The sequence below is a fragment of the Trachurus trachurus genome (assembly GCF_905171665.1).
Source record: "Trachurus trachurus genome assembly, chromosome: 2".
NCBI classification, from domain to species: domain Eukaryota; kingdom Metazoa; phylum Chordata; class Actinopteri; order Carangiformes; family Carangidae; genus Trachurus; species Trachurus trachurus.
The window spans coordinates 11,108,011-11,130,714 of record NC_139914.1 but is presented as its reverse complement, the minus strand read 5'-3'; the positions used below and the strand labels follow the sequence as shown (position 1 = coordinate 11,130,714).

The 22,704-nt window shown below is 42.4% G+C and overlaps 1 protein-coding gene across 1 annotated transcript in view; it reads right to left on the bottom strand.

Annotated features, from left to right (window-relative positions):
* ncam2 (neural cell adhesion molecule 2) overlaps window positions 1-22,704 on the bottom strand; it is a gene marked incomplete at both ends in the record, with an annotated part of 249,764 nt that overhangs the window by 29,430 nt on the left and 197,630 nt on the right. The window contains 5 exons of the mRNA XM_083990597.1: window positions 610-797; window positions 3,732-3,882; window positions 9,220-9,365; window positions 15,608-15,777; window positions 20,717-20,834. Of these exons, the coding sequence (XP_083846723.1) occupies window positions 610-797; window positions 3,732-3,882; window positions 9,220-9,365; window positions 15,608-15,777; window positions 20,717-20,834 (773 nt within the window). The remainder of the gene's footprint in view (window positions 1-609; window positions 798-3,731; window positions 3,883-9,219; window positions 9,366-15,607; window positions 15,778-20,716; window positions 20,835-22,704) is intronic.

Below are 22,704 nucleotides of genomic sequence, written 5' to 3'. Positions count from 1 at the left end.
GTCGCTCTCAATTCTCTATTCCAGTGTCTCCAAATCTCAAAAATGTCTGACACCTAAACAATACAGAGGCTAAATAATATGTTTTTAGATCAACACCTTTTTTTATAATAATGACAAACCTCTCTTTCTTTTATATATTTTAATATAATTGCATCTTTTCAACAAGTTTTTCTGTTTTGCAAAGGATTTGTCAGCCCCCTTGCTGGGATAGTTGGGAACCAGGTCTCTATGCAATGTTGTATTAATATGACAGCTGTTTATACTGAGAACTATCTATTTCATTAAAAGTTGTTTGGATTCATTCTATTAACAATCACTGACATGACAAGTTTTCTAGTTTTCTTTTCGATGAATCTGTCAGTACGTTTGATTTAAAGTGTTTCATTTATCAAATGTCGGAAAATAGTAAACCATAGCCACCATCACATGACATCTCAACCTTGGATGTTTTAAAACAATCAGGAGCTGGAACTATTTTAATCACTATGACAAAAACGTATGTAGATCAATGCACTCTCACTCTAAATCAATTCATTATTTTACAAATGTCGATGCTACTTAATGGGGACAAGATAAGTAGTGTGAGAGTTCAATAGGAGCTGCACCCACCTCCAGCACCGACTTGCCCTGTGCACTGTGCACCCGCGTGTTGGCCGTGGCCTCTGCAGAGATGGTGAAGCGCTCTCTCCTCCACAGCATGGTGGCAGCGGGGTTGGACATCACGTCGCAGCTGATGTTGACCGGGTTCCCCTCCCACGAATAAAAGATGGTGTGATTGGTCAGGAACTTTGGTATATCTGCCAAATAGAAATAAAATACACACATTATCCCTCACGCATTCCTCCTTTATACAACAGTAGTAGTGCTAACACTAACACTAACACAAGACCTGAATTGCTAACGGAGTAACTGGTGGTATGTCAGGAATTTGTGGCAGCCAATTAAACGCTCAAATCAAAGGTGGAGCTGCGTTGGATGATCAAAGACATAAAAATGACTTACTAAGGCTTAACCCCCAAATTCCTCAAAGGGAGAAAAAGAAAATGCATTTCATTAATGCTCCCCAAACTCTCTTTGCAATGTTAAAAAGAAAAAACTTTCACTTAATTCAAGCCAAGTTCTGCTGGAAGAGAGAGAAAAAGAGAGACAGAGGGAAAAAAAAGGAGGAGGGGGTCTCCTCTCCTGTATGATCATCTCCCTAGGAATAAAAATAAAGGATGCAAACAGAAGCTCATTTGCTCCAGCAAATAGGAAGGGCAGTAATGGACGGTGGAAGCGGCGAGCTGTCGGGTGGATTTCTCTGGGCCCAGTCGGCCCGGCTCAGTCAGAGAGGCATTATGGTTGTTTTATGCTCGCTTGCAGGATTCCATTAAAGAGATTGATGCCTGGCGCTCTGTCACAGCCGAGGACGTGTTATCCCCCTGCAGCCTGCACTGACTTAGTAAATGAGTTCATTAGTTTGGTGGCGATAGCTGGCTCAGCCCCGCCACACACGCACACACACACACGCACACACACACACACAGTCTGTGTCTTTCTGCAGAGTCTGAGAGCGACTTGTCAGCTGTGGCTCCAGCAGAGCAGGTTCACAGTGTAAAGACAGCAGCCTCATGCCTTTTCTTTCTCTTTCAACATGAGGATGCTGTCAAACTTTTTTATTTCCAAAATGTCAACTTTTCAAGAACAATGCGATGCAGGTTTTGAAGCGAATCCATGAACCTGAAAGTCACCTAAGCCCGGAGAGGAGAAAATTGGTTTCCTTGTGACAACAGAGGTACAGTATTCATTTCATCCTGGCGCTGTCTCTTTGAATAGATTTGTTTGTTTGCCCTCTCGCTCTGTTGTTCCTCTGAGCTTCAAGTCGGGAATACCGCAACCGAAAAGTGCATTTTCCATTGGTCTTGTTCAGACAACACAGCCGCTCTCATAATGAACCTAATCATTCTGAGGCCAGGATGGAGATCTTTGCTTCAGAGCTCATTAGGCAGGGGATAGCCCGCCCCAAATAACCCCAAACAACCAGCGCTGAGGAATGGGTGCGCTCATCAGAGAAGTGGGGGGAGTCGTCAGCCGGGGAAAAGGAAAGGCAATGCATGATATCCTCTCACTAATTAACCCTTCTGGAGGCTCTGTATGTGTGTGTGTGTGTGTGTGTGTGTGTGGCGGTGGGTTGTTGATAGTATAATAGTCTTCAATACCAAACAAAGCCACAGCTGAACCTTTGAACTCCACACCTCTGCTTCTGTTGTTGATCTGTTTAAATGTGTTTCATTTTCACATTAAGGGAAAGCAGTGGCCAGACTCCCAACAGTCGCACACAGCTTATCTTACCTCCATTACTATATTTATTTCAGTCATTATCAGTTTAAATTCCCGACACACAGTTTAAAGTATGGGATAAACAAATATCAAGGTTGAAATGGGAGGTGAAAAAACACAAATAAAATCAAGACCTACCATGTTTGAGGGATTTTTATGTAGCAGCACAATTAAGACCTTTGATTCTTTGGTGTAAGTCTGAATACGAAGCCAATTGGAAAGACATTGAATTATCAATATCAAGTCGACCTGTACAATCTCTGCTGGGCTGCCCTTCTGTTGTTAAGGATTTACCTGATTTCCAGAATCAATGGGTTTGTTTTTCATAGAATGTGTGGCTAGATTATGTGAAGACATTTCAGATCCAAACAGAAATAAAAATACTGAGGTGGCCAGCATATGACCCAGATTATAAACCAGCGTCCCTAGATTTAAATTATAGACAGTGGATAAGGTATGGAATTACATCATACTCCTCATTAGTCAATTTAAGGATGGGAAATTAAAGGACTTCCAGTCTATGTCTGAAAAATATGGTTTAGCAAGACAAGATTTATATAGACACATGCAAATCCAACACTATTATGAAAATGAGGTGAAGGGACAGAGTATGGAAGAACAATCTGGTTACACAAATGTTCCTGAGAGCATACAACTCAGAGTCCACCTGATGAATTATTGGGAATCCGTATTCAGGTATTTCATTGATCAAGAACCACTCAACAGACTATATTAAACAAAAATCTGAAAGAGAGTTGGGTATTACAGTCTCCCACACAGACGTCCACCACAAATTCACAGTGTTGGAGAAACTTTTGTTGGAAGAACTTTGTGAGCTTTTTCATAACCCCAAAAATAAAATAGAAAACAAACTGTTCCATCAGACCCAATGTTGGAGATAATATGGACAACTAATGGCAGACCATACTCACATTTTTTGGTCCTTATAACCTTTCTGGACTCAAGAACAAGCTACAACAAAGAGGATTCTGGGATTTGATGTGGACTTTTCTTGTCTTTCATATTATTTGGGAAATATATCAAAGGATTTGCATAACAGGGACAGATATATGTATTAATAATAATAATAATATAACAATGGATTACATTTATATAGCGCTTTTCTATTGTTACCCGATACCCAAAGCGCCTCATGGTAGCAAGTAAAAAAAGCAATAACCAGTTGCTGGCTTCTCAGAGAACCTCCCACCCTGAACCAATGGAAAAGTATAATGAATGACATAATAGTATGGAACTTTTGGGCTAAATGGGTAAGAAAGTGTCATCATCCTGTGGCTAGTATTTAAGTGTATAATTCAAATATCAAATAAAGTAAAAAACAAAACAAAACAAAATACAATGCATACACCTGAATAGAACTAGAGAAAATGTGATATTGCAAAAACACTCACACTCAATGTCCAGGAACATGCTCTTCTGGTGGCCTCCGATCCGGCTCTGCGCCTCACAGTCAAAGCGACCCAAGTCGGAGAGCTTCACGCCGCTGATCGCCAACACCGACTTGCCGTGGCGTCCTCGGACCTCGAAACGTCCGTCCTGGCTCTAAAGACACGAAGCAACAAGCCAAGAGAAAGGTCAGTAAATATGAGCTGGGAGGTTTTCTCTGCAGAGAGCTGAGTGATTGAGAATTAACATTGACTACATCGCTGTAGTTCTCACACATCTATTGCCCTTAACAAGCCGTGGGATACGTGAAATACCTGGCAACAACAACCAGAAAACATTTTAGGGCAAGATAGAGCAGCTAATCAAATAGAACTAGGCTGCCGAAACAGGAGGAGATTGATTCTAGTACTTATTTATAATATGGTTAGCAATTTATTTCCGATATTACACTTGGAGGAAAAGACACATCCATGAGTTATGACGGTGTGAAGCTGGAGGAATGATGGATTTATTATGATACAAGGAGAGAACGCAGCCGTTTACAGAAAGTTCCTCCACAAACTTTGTACTTGGGCCTGAGTGACGGCCCCTTGATCCACGCTGACCCCCCCCAAACCCCCCCCCCCCTCCCTCCCTACCGCTCTGCAGGCAACCGTCACTTGTCACACAAGAGTCAGGGTTAATGCAATAAAACGTCGATTTATTACAAGGTCATTACATCTGTATGAAGACAGATGGTATCAATTTGAAGCAACGGGTCAATTACAGCAGACGAGGCTATCATTCCAGTAATCGACATTCACTCGTAATGAGAAAAAACACGCCAGGAGCATCCTTGTTGCAGCCACGATGGAGCTGTAGCCTCCAGACTGTTACCTAACAGATAACCTCCGCCACCCCCGCAAACTACTTTCACTGCTGCTCGCCCGTGGATTCAGGGCTGATGCATCTGAGAGCTGCGTGACTGGAGCAGGTGGTTTTTTTTGTGTGATTGGAGGATTTGGAGGTCAGACACACTGAGTAAAATCATTTTAAACAATGTCACTTGCTGCCTTTTATCTCGAGACACTATTTTTAGCAGAGGTGGGTTTTTTTTGTTCCTTTTTGTGCTGAGTTACGTCTTCTATCCATCCTATTTCAGTAAATCAGATAATACCAGTCTGGTTTACTGTGTTATGAAGTTGGTTGACGCATCCTTTCGCAGACATGCTGCAGCCATAAATACAGTAGTAAACACTGACAGAGTTTTGCCAAGCGGTCACTGACCTCTTGGCAAAACGGTTAGCATCGTCGCCCGCGGTGTGTGAGAATAGGGTTCGAACACAACCTTCTTCATCCATCCAAGTTTGCTTTTCTCCCAGTGTTTCCTTCTAATTAGTCAATTAATTCAACTTGGACAAACAGCTCTAATAGAGTAAAAATAGAGGGAAAGTTATTTAGCTCAAGGCCTGAGAGTTAATGTAGGACTGCACTCAAATTAGTTTGCTCCGAACAAAGGAATTAGATTAAAAAAACAACTGAACAACTGAAATACAAAGACAAGCTGAGGCTGAATCAGGCTTCCAGTAAGCCTATTTAGCTCAGGGATGCCCCATAATGCTTTGGGATGTTTTTTTGTAGTTACAGCCGTAATCAGCAAGATTCTTGTTTGTGTGCTTGTGCATCGTCTTTGGTGATAATCTCCCGATTTCTGTTGTGCTGTTCTGTAAATTCTCCAAAGTAAGTGTTGAGCCCCGTGGTGGTGAACGCTCGGCTGTGCCAACCACCCGGGTCTCGCCGAGGCCACGCCGCAAACACTGTGTATGCAGAGGAGGATCGATACACAATACACAGCACTGCTCTCTGGTCTCTGTGCTGGAACTGAAGGAAACAGTGAGTCCTGCTCCGTCCGTCCGCCTGTCAGCGCCTCCATCACTGCCTAATTACCACCTTGTATGTTGTTTGTTGATCTTTGTCATCACTTATCACGGTATCTAGTGATAGAGCCTATCAACACCGCCCCCCACCCCCCCTCTCTCCGCTGCTGCTAATACTCATTATGTGTCTAAGCCTCATAAGCCTGAGCCGTGAAGCCGCCTCTTCTGAGTCGCGCTCTCTTCATGTTGTCGCTCCTCCGCTGCTTTTGGTTTGATCCTGTTTAGAATGGCTTATCTGTGCTCTTCATCGTCGCAATGCTATTAACCAATGAGGCTGAGGCGGCTTTTTAAGAAGAGGCTCCGGTTCTGGTCTCTGTTCGCGCCGACGCTGCACACTTTGCTTGTTTACGTCGGCGGCCGAGGTCAATGGGACTGGAGGCGCGTGTGTTGAATAGGAAATGCTGAAGATGGAAGAGAGGAGGGAGGAGGGAGGAGGGAGGAGGGAGGGGGAATCTTCCAGGAGGGAAACTTCTGAGTCAGGAAATTACTCTCTAACCCCCACGCTGCCCCCACCCAATCACCCACCTCTCCACCGACTGACAGGGTCTGTGTCTAGAGACCAGCCTGTTTGATATGCAGCTCAGTGGAAAGACAAGGCAAGCGGCCAGACTCGTGGACACACACACACACACACACACATACAGGATCATGCATGTTGCAGTCGGGAGGCACACATACTGTACACACACGTGAGCAGAGACCAACATGAGAGCGCCGGCAGATAAAAGGCGGAGAAATGTGGAAGCATTGGGGGAATAGAGGGAGTGGAGGAGATGAAAGGACGAGCAGGTAGCGAAAGAGAGAAAATATATGAAATCCTCTCCCTATCTGATCCATGAGGCCTCAGAAATGAGAATGCGTGTGGGTTTACAGTGAACATATGAAGCTAAATCTCAAATGCAATCTCTCAAATGGGATTGCGGAGACTGTTGCTGTGTTATTTCAGACCAAATGCTGGAGAATTTCCCGATATTAAAAATGTCAGCTGGAAATGTCAGCCAGGCTGGAAACACCCTGTAGTCTAATTCTGCCGAGCGAGGCTTATTCCAACAGTTTAGTGTGGGGGGCTGAGGACGGGGTTTTCATACTTCCACAACTCTAATGATCACTGTATCACCTCATTCTTGTGACAACAACACTATGACATTTAATAATGGCTTTCTGCCTCCAGAAAATGGGGGCCAGCTGAGGGTTTTGGGGCATTACTGTGATGGACTTTCACAGTGTTTCCCGGCTGTTTTTATGATCAGGAGACAAAACAATCATCTCAGTGGGCGCTGGGGTTCATGTTTTTGAAGTTTTAACTGCAAAGTGTCTTTTAGTAAGAGCTAAAATCGAATGAGAAGGAGCTTGACGTCTGAATAGCCGAGGAAAAGGTTAGAAGGTTCTGGAAAACTTAGAGTATATCGACAGAGTCTATTGAGCCGCGTACAGTGCATCATTCTTTGCAATGGCCGTCTTCAAAAGAGTTTTAATGTCAGCAGCTCTTCAGTCCTGGTTGTGCTGCATGAATAGAGGCTACGGTGCAGCGAGCTAACCCCGCTCTGAAGCAAAACAATAGCAGATGAATGAAACAATACCCCAGACTCAATTCTTACCACAGTTTGTAATTAAATTCCAGGAGCTGCATCCCATTATGTTCCCTTACCGAGGGGTCACGGTGTTAGTTGACAAGGAGGCAGAAGAATGGAAGCAGCATTATGCAGCGGGGGAACGTGAGGCCTCTGAGGCTTAATGTCTCTCAACAAGAGAGGAGTGGATATGCAGATTGGAGAGCAAATTGAGAGAGGAACATCCTGACTTAAACCTAAATGACTGCGACCATCCATCACGCCTCGCGCCGCACACGCCGTGTTTGTCTTTGCGCATGTTTAGGTGTGTTGGTTTGCACTACGCATTTCCATAATTGCATTTGCTGTGGGAAGAGAAGTACTTACTCTCATTTTTTTGGCTGTGATTTATCAACCCGAGGGATTCGAGCCAGTGCACACATTCATTTATCTCTGCAGTGACCTTTTTCCCCAGAAAAAGAAGGGCTGCCATCTTTGTTTTTCCCCTTTTATGTTTTTTTTTTTTTTTAACTTCAGCTGTGAGGCTGCACAGATTGTTTTTTGTTTTGACATTGACGACAGCTCATCTGATGAATTTACTATTCCAAAAGAAAAAAACAAATGCTGCAACTCATTCAATTCTGGATTTTTTTAGACAAAGTGAGGAATGGATTCTGAGAACAATCTACACAACTGAAGGTTAGCATCTTTTAAGTTGTGTGTGTGTGTGTCTTTTCAGGAGTCAAATGAATGCACACTTTCCCTGAAAATAATAATCTCTGGAAAGTGAAGAGATTTAAACAGTTCCTGTAAAAAATAAATAAATACATTATAAAAAAGTAGAGCTTTGAAAGTATGAAAAGTCCTTGAAGCCTCATGTGTCAGTTATAGAATGAAAAAGCAAAAGCAGATGAGGATCAATCCCCTCAGTGTGAATGGAAAGGCCCTGAGCAGCAATGAACAGCTCTATTTGTAGCATTTCATGTATCACAGATGGGAATAATTATCACAGCGTTGGTTTTTATGAGGACTGTTCATGTTGGCTATTTCCTTTAATACACAACACAAATACTTTCTATACAAAAATAGTGACACTTTTATGGTTACCATAAAAAGTAACATTACACACGTGTGGCTAAACACTTTGGCTGTGTTTGCTGCATGAAGCCTCCAAACTCCCAGCTGTAACTCCATCTAACTTCCTGTACAAGCGGAGGTTATTTGAGGACACTCGTGTCTTATCTAAACCTCATGAGTGAATCTCACTAACAGCCAGACAGAGAATAGGCCTGGCTTTCAAAGCTTTATTTAAAGCTGACATTTGGCAAATCACTCATTTCACGAGAGAGACGGCAGTAATGTCACATTGAGAGAGAGAGAGACACTGTATTTCAAACAACTACATAAAAACATTGCCACTAATATAGACTTATAAATGCCAATGGAATTCAGGATAAATGCAGATTGCTGCAAAGTTACAGAAACTGCAGCCACACCCTAAAAACGTTGACTTATTTTCTTATAAATGGGACCATAATTTGAAAAAATTGACATCATGTTGTATTGAATAAGACTTAAATCTAGCGATCGAGTCCATAAAGCATTTACTGAGGTAATAAATCAAGTGAGGAGTACTGTAGGGTCATTTTCTTGTGGAGTCACCTCCAGATTTTCCAGACCAGCGTCAACGTCTATTTTTATATACAGTACAGTCAGGGATCAAACCCAGTTCCAGCTCCAGGTACTGTAGGTTCCTCTGCAAAGATGTTCAGACTATTCTCCGTACTCGTAGATTAAATTAAAATATGATTTTACATAAATGCAACACATGCTTTCTGTCAGATTCTGCTGTATTCTGAAGCATGTGGTTTGCAAAACTGATGAATGATCTTCCCCTATAGTGCCAGAATATTCTTTATTAGTTATGTCCTATGTGTCCAAGCTCATAACCGTAGCCCATGCTTTATGATGCACACACACACACACACACACACACACAGCCAGATGGACTCTCTGGCAGTTTGTACCTTGTCTCCGTCCACGAAGGTCTGGCCGTCGCTGGCTCTCCTCCAGGAAATGTCGGGCAGAGGCTCGCCCTCGGCAACGCAGGAGATCATGGCGGCGCTGCCCTCCACGGCTGTCACGTTTTTCAGCTGGGTGATATGAGGCTGGACTGGAGACGGCAGAGGACGAGGAGGGGAGGAGGGGGAGAAAAAGAGCATGAATCAGAGGAAAAATAAGATACATTTTCACTGTCTGTTTTTTGTTTTTGTTAGTTTGTCTGCTTGTTTTTCTTGTTTCTTGTTTTTAATCATTGTGTATTATCTTTATTATTATGAATTTGCAGTATTTCATTTCTTTGGAAAAAAAAAAGTCATGCACTACTATGGGTAGAACATATGAACCTGTCCCATTTCACCTGTGAAAGTTTAATAAAAGAAAAAAAAAGACACGTGACTAAAGCAGAATAGACAGAATGGGAGGGGTGGGGGGTGATGGAACTCATCAGGGAGGGGGAGTGAGGGGGGGTGAGGGCTTTACTGTGGAGTTTAATACAGAGCTGATGCATGACTTTGGTTCTGACAGTCTGGGCCAACATCATTTATATACTGCAGTCAAACTCTGCATGTCTGGCTTAGCAGGCGCTCGTGCCCTCTGGTCTATTTTGTGCTCGTCTTGGCCCTGGATGACAACACAAAAAACCCCGACTTTGTTCAAGTTTGATACAAACATATCACAACGACCCCTCCCTGCTCCTCTGTGTGCGTTTTTTATTTATTTTGTTTGGAATATAAATATAGATTTGTGTCTGTCCTCTCTGGCACCCTGTGATTCCCTCTCGGTGCACGGCGCTGCGCCCTGGGGAGCGTGCCGACGCGGGGGGGCTGCACCCTGCTAGCCTCCTCCTGATAAGATGCTCTTAGCCCTGAAACACCATGCATGTCAAGGGCACTGAGCATGTCACATGAATCATGGATTGCCTCTTTTTTTTTTCCCGTGCTGCACTTAAATCCTTAACTGGGCGCTTGCAAAGTAGCATGGCAGAGAGAATCTAAAGGAAAAGGCTAGTAAATGGAAAATAGTGACTACTGTACTGAATGCTTTTAACACCACCCGGGGCGGGAGATCTAAGGAGTGTTTGGCAATTTCACATGGCTTCAACCTCGGGGTGGAGGAGCCATCTCCAGGGATTTCAGGAGCTTGTCAAAACACGGGGTCATATACACACACCAGTGCACTGCACACACTTTACTACACCTGAACAATGAACAATTGCAGTCAGTTTTCCGGCTCTGTTTAGATAACCTGAGAGTCTGAGCTTCCTTCCATGCACAGAATGAACAAAAACAACCACACAAAGGATATTTTGTTGACTAAAAGTTATTTAGGCAACAAACCTCCTCAAACAAGTCAAACAGATTTGATAAGAAAAGATCATTTCTGTTGTGTTGATAGTAAATCATGAGTTCAAAAATCCTCCAGTATCAAGTGGCGTTTTCTCACATTGCGACAATCTGCCTGATTCTGTTTTGTGTGGAGATGAGGAGAAGCTGCGGCGGGAACAAGAGAAATTATCTCAAACCTCTTCAAGTTTTTTTCTCCTTCGAAGGAAAAATACGATTTGAAGCCTCATGATGAGACTAAATGGTTTCTGCAGAGAGGGAGATGTGAAACACTTTACGTGATCATTCACATCTTTTAAACTCTGCGATGGCTCTAGTCATCACAACATGAACACACACATGTAAATAGACACTTCTACGCAGCACAAATGCACATTCAGATGCAGCCCACTACCACACAGATAACACTGTTAATGCTCCAGAGACCGGTCTGAACCAGTTCTTCATCACCGCCTTATCTGCAGCCGTTTTGCCCCAGATGCCCTTCATCATGCAAATATTAAATGGAAAATGTCTCATTTATCAAGCATGGCGCAAAAACCAACTCTACAGGGAACATTATTAATTACGCATTATCGGAAACATTTCAACTCGGAATGAGAAAGAACTGAGAAGCATTTATGTGTTCGGAGATAAAAATCCAGAATTAATTTGACCTTCCAGGTTTGGTTTTTGTTTTAGTTTTTTCTTCTTTTCTTTTTTTTTGATTTGTAAATTTAAAATAACTTCTGCAAGGTTCTTTTGAACCTGGTGTGATTAATAACAAGTGTTTTTTTTTTTTTTTTTTAATCTGGCATTTATTAACTATAATAACCATAATTACACTTTATTATATTAATTATAGGTATTATAAAAATTATACTTGTAAATGTTGCATTTAGCTAGCTCACAGCGTCAGCCCTGACACATGATATATAATAAAAGCCATTAACTGCCTCAGTGTTGCAGCAGAACATGACATAATGACATAACTGATGTATTATTCATCTAGAGTTTAAGACTGAACAGAAGTGTTAGGAATGTTTACCTTGACATTTCTTGGCTGCTAACAGACAGTCAGTGCAGGGAAAGTCTGTGGTAACATCTGACATCCCATAAAGCTCCTTTCCCTCCCACTGACACGTATCAGGAAAATAAAATGCGCCACTGACTGTATCAGATAAGAATAATGTGTGTGTTTGTTGATTCAGCTGTATGCAAATGTCAGTGTAGATTCGCTCTGATGCCTCTTAAAACTCTGCAAAGTTTAGAGGGTTGAATAGAGAAATCCTCCCTCACACACTCTGTGTATTTTGTGTTGATGTTATTTAGTACAGATCATCTGTCTTACATTTAGCATAGCAAACAATGCATGGTGTATTATGTGGATCTGCTGAACATAAAGAAAAGACTGGAGCGAGAGGACAATTCAGTGATGTGTTCAGCCATCTTGTTTGGATGATAAAGGCACATTAAAGAGGATGCTGTATTTCACAGAGTCCTGACAACACAACTAAAAGGTACAAACAGCAGAGAAATGTCTTTTCTGCTTCTTTCTGGGTCGCTGCAAATTGTTTGGACAGACGTTTACTGTCAATGCTTCAGGTAGATGAAAAAGCTTCTGCTGTCAGACTGCATTATTTACCTCCATCTACATTCTCACTTTGTCATCACTCAATAACCCATTTATTGAGTATAGATTGATCAACAGAATCGCAGATTTGCACAATAAAGTGTGCAAAAAGTGTGAGAGAAGCACAGTGGCCCCTGAACCTGTCTGGGACTTGTCCTTCAATGCACAATTCTGTCTTCTAAAGTGGACAGAATTGCTCGCATTTGTGCAATTACATGTACAAATTGCTGTTGGTAAGCTTACAGTACAGTACAGCTTGTTCACAACACTGCTGCACGCCTGTTGCTTGTATTTCCATTGGGAACATTTCTGTTGCGTTGCAGTGTGTTTGTCTACATGTATGTGTTTTTTAACTTGCAGTGTGTTGAGCTCTGACAGCTGCTGTAAGTGTAAGAGAGAGTGGCTGATCCTCAAGAGACCAGAAATACTTTAAATTTCATGTCAACCCGTCCAATAGTTGTTGAGATATTCTGGGCTGGACCGAGCAGCGGAGCGTCCCTGGAGCCACGCTGCTAGCATGTCTGTGAACTACTCACAAAATTATATTTAGCTTTTTCTTAACAGTTTAAATGGTGTTTTTTTTTTTTTTCCCCTCTGAGGCCTTGAATGACCTGGAGCCTAAAAGCCAGGACAACCTGACATCATCTCTGAAGGCTGATTAGAGCTGGAAGGACCAACACTTCTGTGGTTTACAGCTCCGGGTCCGTCGCGGCCACTTCACAGAGCGGCCAGGTGGCACACGGCGGCGGCGGCGCTGGACCCCCAGATGTGAAAGTATTCAAGTGTATGAAAGTGAAACGGGAATGAAAGAGGCTTCAAGCAATTAATTGCCACAATAACCTGTTTGTGGCAACACACTGTCATGTGTCTAGATGTTTTAAAGCCATCTGTGAAAGTGAATATCCAGCAGCTGCTGCAGCGACGTAGCTCATTCCCAAACCTCTGATGTACAATGAAAACTCGTCTCTTCAAGGAATAAATTCTCCCTTTTCTTTTGGCACATCTTTCATCTCATTCTGTGCTGAAGAGCCTATTACCTTGGATCTAAATTTACCACTTATAATGATGTCATCAAACACAATTGAATGAAGATATATCTCTGAGTCTACTGCCCAATCTTTGTGTGTAATGTTTGTGATCACAGAATTTAAGCTTTGAGTGCATATTAGTGTTAAAATCATTGGATATGATGATAAGCTAAATGTCTGCTGTATCTAAGCTGCTAAGGAAATGTGAGAGTCCCAGTTGGCTCTTTAGAAATGTGATCTAAACTGCATCTGTCGGAGGTCAAGGCTGTGTTTTCTGTGGGGAATGTAGAAAAATCAAAACAAACATAACCTGGTGGAAACATGAACGACATTAAGGAGGAAGTCTGACAGCGAGTTGCAACACCGGAGCATGAATTAAGACCGCATACGCACCTGCATACACACTTTAAACGGCCTGCTCTTCTCCCATCTGTGCTGTCAAGGGTAATAAAAGTAACTTACAACTGTGCCCCCTCCCCTCCCCTCTCCCTCCCTCTGCACGGCGAAAAGCAGAACTCCTCCTTCGCCCTTAACTTCTTCATTTAAATGTGCATTTTGAAGAACAAGCGCTTCTCACATCTTGAGCGGATGTTGATGACGGGAGCACAAATCTCCATACATTTTCATGAGCTGGATACTGTATGCCCTATCAGACTGATCTGAGAGGAAATAGCCAGCAGGTTTATGAAAGTATAAATTGAATTTTTGTTATGAGGTGTGCAGTAATTCAAATACGAAGCAATAAATGAAATATTTTCTTTCAGGATAAAAATATCATATAGATGCAGGTGTTATTGTGGTGGGAGGAGGATCATATCTGGACATTTGTGCCTCTGAAAAACTGTTTTGTTTATGATACATAATTTGTAGAGGTTTTCCAAGAGAAGCTTTATGGATGTGACACATATGTGTAATGCAACTATGTTAAAATATAGAGGAGTATGGCATCATGTTATGTTAATCTGTGGCAATAATTAGAAGGCAATCCAGGAAGACATGCTTGTGCTGAATCAGTGAATTGTAGACTATTTTCATAGAACAGCTGTGATTGGTTCATTAAGATGACACACATGAAACCAAGCCTTCGTCGTGGAAAACTATTTGCAGATGGCAATCACAGCTTTGATTGGAAGGGTGTCGACTTGATTACTACAACTGACTCAAGTTATTGTCTGACACGTCCATCCAGTGTTTAGGGACACACCAAACTGACACTGTATCAGACTGAAGAAATATCATGGTGAAATGTTTCTCTTCTTAAAATAAGTTATCATAGTGTCATATTTCTGTCATATCATATTGTGACTTAAAGGTAGAGTGTGGAGTTTTTTGCCCTTTGTTTTGTTGTGCACGGGGTGGAGAGCAAGAGAGTCTGTGTTTTCTTTCCAGCCAATGACAGAGCTCAGGTGAAGCAGAGTAGGAGGGCTCAGGGCTGCTAGCCCCACTAGCTCTCCCGGATGTTAGCGAGTGCTAGCATGTCTCTCTCTTTCAGCAGCAGCAGTCAGGACCGCAAAGAAAAAGAAATACTGTGAGTGAAGCATTGGAACAGTGGACCGATACCCGTACGTCACAGACAACTAAAGCCTCGACTGGTAACAAGTATGAGGGCCGTTGTGGTGAGCTAGCTCGATGCTAACTTCGGCTAGCAGTAGCGGTTAGCATCCGCCGGGTCCATGCCTATGTTCCCACAGCCTTATGTTCCCACAGCCCTATGTTCCCACAGTTCTACGATTTTTCTCAAAATTAGGCCCTATGTTCCCACTGGACTCTCTCTACCTATCTGGACTCTATCTATCTGGCCTGTCCAGCCTCTACTGGGTCTTTTTACTAAACTTAACCAACTCTTTTCTTAATTGCCTAAACCCAACCAATGGTGGGACCAAAGGGCTGTGGGAACATAGGGCCTAATTTTCAGTGACAACAAAAGGTAGAAATGTGGGAACATATGGCTGTGGGAACATAGGGCTGTGGGAACATAGGAATGACCCCCATCCGCCGCTAACGCCCTCTTCCCAGCTCACCACAACTCTCTCCTACTCATTACAACATAACGCTGGAGGCTCCCGTTGTTGGTGACGGCCGGCTATCGGCCCACGGCTCCAGCGCTTCACTAAGACTGTATTTCCTTTCCTTTACAGTCCTGACAACTGCTGCTGTCAGGGGCAGGAGGCTACACAGTTGAGCCCAAGAGGAGCGGCCCAGTTCGAATGTCTTATTTAGAAACTGCAACAAACACAACTCCAGACTCTACCTTTAACTATTATAAAGCCATTGTATTGTGGGCTCTCTGGTGATTTCCAGCCCTTCTTCCTATTAGTGTTTTTGAATTTCCAGTCTTGTGGTTTAAATACAGTACTACTGGGACACTCACCAAACACTTTGAGGAAGAGCTCTCTCTCCTGAGATCCTGCCTTGTTGGTGGCCTTGCAGGTGTAGGTTCCCCCGTCGCCCTGCTGGATGTTGCGGATGGTCAACATGCTCCGCCCCCCCTCCAGCCTGCCGAGGACGTACTGTTCCGACGGCTCCAGCTGCTGCCCTTTCCTGCACGAGATTAAAAAAAAACAAGGTGCGGGCAAATGAGGAGAAGAGAAAACAGCAGCCGACTCACACCTGACAGTGACCTACAGTACGCAGCATCCACACTGCAGCATGTTTGATGTTACAGATGTATAATCTCAGCTCTTTGGATGTCTACTGATCCCATAAAACAGAGGCTAAGTGCAGACAGTTTGACTTGGAAGTTATTTCTATCTATAGCACATAAACAGGTGAAAACATGACAGAACTTTTTATAGAAACTCTTTCAAGCGTGATGGACACATTGTTTTGAACAGACATTTCCTACTCTAATCAAAATAACTATAGTTCAATGAATCATTTGTGTTGTGCCATCATGATTCTTCACATCCTCTACTTCTCTAACTTTGCCCCTTATTGTTTGAGTCCTATCTGAGCTCGCTGCTGTTGTTGTGTTATCTGTTATTGACTGCAGAGCTCCACATAATGGTTCCAGTGTGGTTTGGAATACAGTGCTGACTTCATACCTTATGCATATTGGACTGTGTATGGGAATTAGCCAGAGAAAAAGAGCAACTGCTAAACTGATCTATGTCCATACTTAAGCTTCATAACAGAGGCATAATGGTGTGAAGCAGGTTTGCTGCTGCCTCCGTTTGTTTATCTGAAGCTGCTTAACCAGCCGTGCCATCTCTAGGCCGGGAGGGATCATTTCGTTTTTGACTTTTTGACTTCCTTTTCTCACACCTGCACAGATTTAGACAAACTGTGGAGGATTTAAAGCCACCTGCACGTAGGTGAGAAGCAAAACATTATCTCAGTTACTGAATGTCTGTGGGATCAAGCAGCAGCAACAAAACAAACTGAGCTGCACCTTTAAACTCCTCAACAGATGCTATTCTCACTAAAGAACTGAGATATCTCTTGTTGTTTACTTGCACCCATTGTCATAATATGATAATATGAATGTTTGCTGTCTTAAATAGATAGCGCGGGTTGCTCAAAGTAACAATAATGTGCACAAATATTGATAAAGAGGCGTCTGTAAGATAAGGGGGAAACAATGACACCATTTAAAGGCAAACCATCCTTTTTTTAACAGAGGCCGAGGTGAGAGGAGAATTCTCAGATTGATCCAATGGACACAGAGTTGATAGTCTAGAGGTCAGAGGAGCAGGTGTGTGTGTGGCTGGAAGATAAGTGGTTTGAACCTTCAATCAGCTGAGAAAAGGCAAAGACAAGCGAGACAGACTGAATGACTATTCACCACCTCTCTGTTAACCACTGCAATCTATGTGTCCAAAACAGGAGGTAGTGCGTGCATTCACTTCCCCAAAACTTAAAAATAGAAGAGATTATAGCTTTGGATAAAAGAATATGAAGCCACAGACCTGTGCTGAGGTTTGCATGTTACAGCTTTCATAGAAACATTATCAGCTCCTATTATTATTAATGCACCCAAATACTGTTTTAACCTTGAAATATGAATGATAAGCAAGAAAACACATTTTTCTTTTTACCAGTTCATTCGATATGGATGGCGATGACCTCAATCTGAAAGCAGCCCCCTGTTTTTTAACCTCATAAGCTGTTGTAGAAATTAAATTTAAAAGCGTGCAGCTTGGAATAATGCAAACCCCAAAATATATTTAGACTTCTCTCCATGGCTGTACGGAGTAAGTGGGACTGAAAAGGGAAACAATCTAATTATTTTAGGGATTTCAAATGTGGAGATTTGTAGATTGAGGATGCTGTGCAGCAGGGCGGGAGCCTCAGCATCACTGTACTGGAGGAAAAAGCCAGAGGGAGGATAACTGAAAGTCGACGGAAGAAATGCCAAAGCCAAGTAATAATAACGCATGCGAGCCAAAGAGGAAATGAAGAGAGGCGTCATCTTTAGAGCGGATGGGGCAGGATGGGCCGCAGCCTGAATGTCATTATACTGACTGACTACTGACAGGTAGTCCATTACCCAAGATGCAAAGAGGACGAGCCGGAACCTCGCACTGACAGGAAATGCAACTGGGAAGCCGGAGATCGCTGGGAGAGGTGACATCAAAGGAAAAACTAAATTGGGTTGTGATTGTTGTTTACGCCCAGGCTGACTCTTTTGTTGCCAGGGACACGTTTTAATTCTGTGCTCTCAGGCGGACACGTGGGACTCGGTGACCTGGAAACACGGGAGGATGCGACAGTCAGTCGGCGGACGTTGCAGGTCCACGTTGATGTACAGGACAGAAGTCACAACATCTCAGGCAGCCGGTTTGAGTTTGTGCAGAACGGTACAATGCCATGGACAATATGTTTTATTAAAGGGACACTTCAGGACAGTTGACGTGGGGCTGTGGGAGGTAGTCATGCATAGTCAGCGTGTTACCTGCAGTAGATTCAGACAGAGGAACAGGATATACGAGAGGAGCAATGTGCTACTGTGCACAAGAGCTAGAAAGACACTGTTAGAGCAGAAAATATTCTACATGAGCTGCACGTTTAAACTGTTTCAGTGGAAGTGTGTAAAACCGTGGATCTGTCACAGCAGCAGTTTGCGCTGGTGGCAGCTTCTGGAAACTGGCAGCATGCTGATCTGAATGTACCGCAGGTAACACACTGACACACTATAACTCACACAAAACCATGTCAAATAACCCAGACTGTCCCTTTAAGACTTATTAAGACTCTGTGTCATCAGAATTTCAGCAATAACTGGATTCATTCAGGCATGTTTTTTGCTTTGCTTGCACGTCTGCTCCCCCAATAATGGAGGAAGCTACTGTAGCTTATTATTATAGCTGCTGTGACACAATAATTTCCTGCAAAGGATTAATCAATACTATTCTATTCTTCTATTCTTATATCTATTCTATTCTACTCTGGATCCTTCAGTAAAGCTCCTTTATCCTGGCTAGGTGTATGATACGAGCACATAAAGTCAAGATGTCATTTTCTACAGATGAACAGGTTTCTCATTTAAATTGCCTTTTGTAATTACCAAACCAAATATAACTCAATTCCCCAGTTCGCTCCAAAAATATAGACATTGAGTGAAATCATTAGGAACAGAGCTGTCATATGGATAGTCTCAATAAGAGTGAATCAATACATCAGCTCTCACCCATCGCTGCTGTGAAATTTGCTGCGTTGTATTACACATGCTGTTAAATCGTCAAAAGTACATTTTCCTGGTTTGCTCTGCTGCTGAAATGACAAGGTAATGCACCCCGGGGTAAATATCATTTCAGTTGCCTGGGTTGGAAACTAGAGTGCAAGATGAATGAGGGTTACAAAGTTGAGGTTGTTTCCAGCTGTGCGGCGCCATTAAATTTTGTTTGTGCTTTCCGAAGTGATGCACTTGCTGTTTTTCTGCCATGATCGACGTCTCTTTCAGACTTACAACACAGACACTTCAGCTCTCATTATGTCTGCATCACTCCCAGAGAAAATGTCACATTAAACACACAAGTGATGCAGTGTGTGCAGTGGTTTTTTACAACATTCCTTCCATTAGAATAAATGCTGGAGTGTATTTTTAGTTGAGGTCATTTAGTATCCAAATGCAAATATCTGCTTGTTTATCGTTTGATCCACATCACTCAACATCACTCTGCCCATTTAAGGAAAAGTAAATCTGCATACAGTACCAGTCTGCCAATGTGGACACATGTCACCAAATCAGCAGGAAATACTTTGTTTTTTTTGTCTGTCAAGCTGTATAATTCAACCTCTGCTGCGTTTTCTGGAAAAATAAATGAAAAATAAAGGCAACTTCACTCAAACTCTTCAACTCTGCAATAAAAACTGTGATTCATGATGAAGACAGAAAAAAACAACCTCAGATTGATTCAAATGAAAGCAAGTGTAGGTGTTTAAGAGTTAAAGGAGGCTGTTAAAAGCAGCAAGGTGCTTATATTTGATTATTCAGGGTGGTTATTATATAAGAGAACGGGAGATAAAACACAACCTTGGGGTACACCTGTGTTTAAAGATTTGATTTGATTATCAACAATAACACATCATGCTGTTGGATGATGATGATGGTGATGGATTTCTTACTTTAGAAGCAGTCAGCAGTGATCGATTCGTACTAAATGGGCTATAATATAAGAAAACCATTAAGATGAATTAAGCAGGTAAAAATAGAGCTCACTATAATGACAATAAGATATTATCTAATGATGTACAGGTGCAAATACCCTGGCATTACTGTCTGCAATATAGGTACAAACTAATTACTGAATAGTAGGGTGTGAAATGTTCCCACTGTTGCAGCGAGGCAGGTAATATTAGTGTGTCTCTGCTGAGGGCGACGTGTGAGGGCAGACTATAAATTCCTCGGTGCCTACTGTGGAAAAACACCTGCTTCATCTGTGTTTCAAACAATCGCAATTGTACAAATGGAAGAAAAATATGTTTTCAGGAAACACGGACAAAGATGAATACATACAGTATGTCCTGTGTGTTCATCTGTTTGGTTGTAGGTTAATCTATTCTGCGTGACTCAGTATAACTCCTGTATGATCACCACTAGCTGTCTTTTAATGGTGCAACCTCATGTTTCACACTAGTAGTTCCTCTGAGCCTAGGAGGAACTTTAGATTTAAACTTTGTGATGGATTAATGAATAGATGTTCTGAACCAACACTTTGAGGATGAACTGAAACTTCTATCTCCCTGCATCAGCACCCAAGTTCCCTGGTGCTGAATGGAGGAAAATCCCTGCAGCCAGGTCCTGAAATCGAGCGTTCACCAGAAAAGAGGAGCCTGTTCCAGAAGCAGATTAAAACTTGTGGTTTTGCAATTGAATCGTGTGTGGGTGTAATATGTGAGTGCCCACTTGTGTATATACTGTATATATCTTTCATCTTCAAGGGCTCGCTGGCTTTTCTTTTTTTTTCTATTCCAAAATCTCTCTGAGCTGCATGTCAGAGACCACTTCAGGGGATTAATGCAGGAGAAGGTACAGTACCTGTGCCATGTGACCACGGGGTCAGGAGATCCAGAGGTGATGCACATGAAGGTGACGGATTCCTGGTCGTCAGCGGTGGCGTTGAAGGACTGCTGGGACACGGACAGCACCGGAGGGACTGCAGACACAAAGGCAGAGCAGGAAAGAACACAATCAGAGGAATGCTGTCATTAGACCCCGAGACTTAATAAGATGAATTCAGACTTTAAACTGCAGCCTAGTGGAAGGAAATGTCAGTCTTTATGAAACCACAGGGTGGAGGGTTAGCATTTTCAAATGGAATACATTGGCCTTGTAAGTGGCCTGTAAGCACTCACTAAAAATGCTACTTCTGTTCGTAATCCAATGGGGATTTGGAGCAACGTTTTGACCCAGCTTTGGTAAAAACACAAAGGAGCTGAACGCAGTGATGTGAAACCATAATACTATTGTCTGATTCAGACACATCCAGCTACAGTATATCCACATAAACAATGGCAGGGACGGAACATGTGTTTTTCAACATCAAACACGACTGTACCATCAATGAAAACCAGCGTTTTTCTCTTTGTGAGTGAACTATTCAACTCCTCTCAAATGCTCCAGCAGCAGCTGTTGTTCAGCTGAATTCTGCTTCATAGTTAGCACAGTGTTTTTCAACCTTGAGGTCGGGACTTGATAAAAATATTTTCTTAACTAACTATTATTCTTTTAAAACTATGACTAAAAACACCACACACAATCTTAAACAACTGTATTCTATACTTTAACTTTCTTGAATATAAATCGAGTTCAAATAAAATGCAGCATATAAAAATATCTGAGCTGGTGCATCTTGATTGACGGACGCAGGGTGGGCATAAATTTGTAATGTCAAAATGGGATCAGGAGCCAAAAAAGGTTGGGAACCACTGGGTTAGCAGTTTCAAAGATTTGCAAATATAAACTGAGAGGGTTTGACATTTATATATGTATATATATATATATGTTTATAATGTTACATTTTCATTTTATTCTGAGGCAATCTGACAAACAACAGTTTTTCTTCTATGATGTAAAGTGGTAGGAAAAAAATGGGCACTCAGCGTGCAGTGTGCACATAAACATGTGCTTGACTTTATCTTAAATGCAACAGTATTGTGCAAACAAACAACGGTGTGTGAGCGCTGTCATGAACACACTACCTGCCCCGGCCTCCCAACAGCTCAGGACTGTCATCCTGTCATTCAGTGGAGGGGAGCAGAGCGGCAGCAGCCTCAGTCTTTCCTCTGCTCCTTCTCCCTTTCACAGTGACACGGCGGTGACAGTTTTATGGCACTCGCATGTTTATCAGGCATCTCAGTCCATTTCTCCAGCCTGTACTTAATGTTGTACTTGGGACTCCCGTTATTACCGATCTGCTGTGGCCTTGTCTGGTCTCTCGCGGCGTGATCGAACAGCCCCGAGCAGATTATTGGATCTCATGTTGGAGCGTTTACTTGCATCCACAGGCTGGGTGTGAACAATGATGCTTAAAAACAGGTGAGAATAAAAAAATACTGAGCAGAACCTTAACAGCTGAGGCTGACTCATGTTCAGACACATCAAAATAAAAGGAAAAAGAGAAGAAGTTTCACCAAAATTCACACCTTTCTTCTGAGTTACAAGCCCATTTCCTATTGTTATTTCTACATTCCACAAGCTCTTTCTCGTCTTTGTCCAATCACAACCTGACACATTTGCTTACGGCCAATCATTTGTAAGCTGTCACCTTTCAAATGTGTTCTCTCTCTGTTGCCATTAAGCCTCACATATACGTATTTCTTATCAACAAAACCACCACTATAGGACCTCATCCATAAGGCCTATATATAAACATAGCAACCTGCTATACGGTATCTATTAGTCCAGCAGACCACCCTATTAATTTGCATAACCACATTTAATTTCAGCCTTTGCAGAAGTGAGATAATGAGAAAGCTTATTAACAGCAGGTGTAATTGCAAAGTCCTGTGATATTATCAATATTA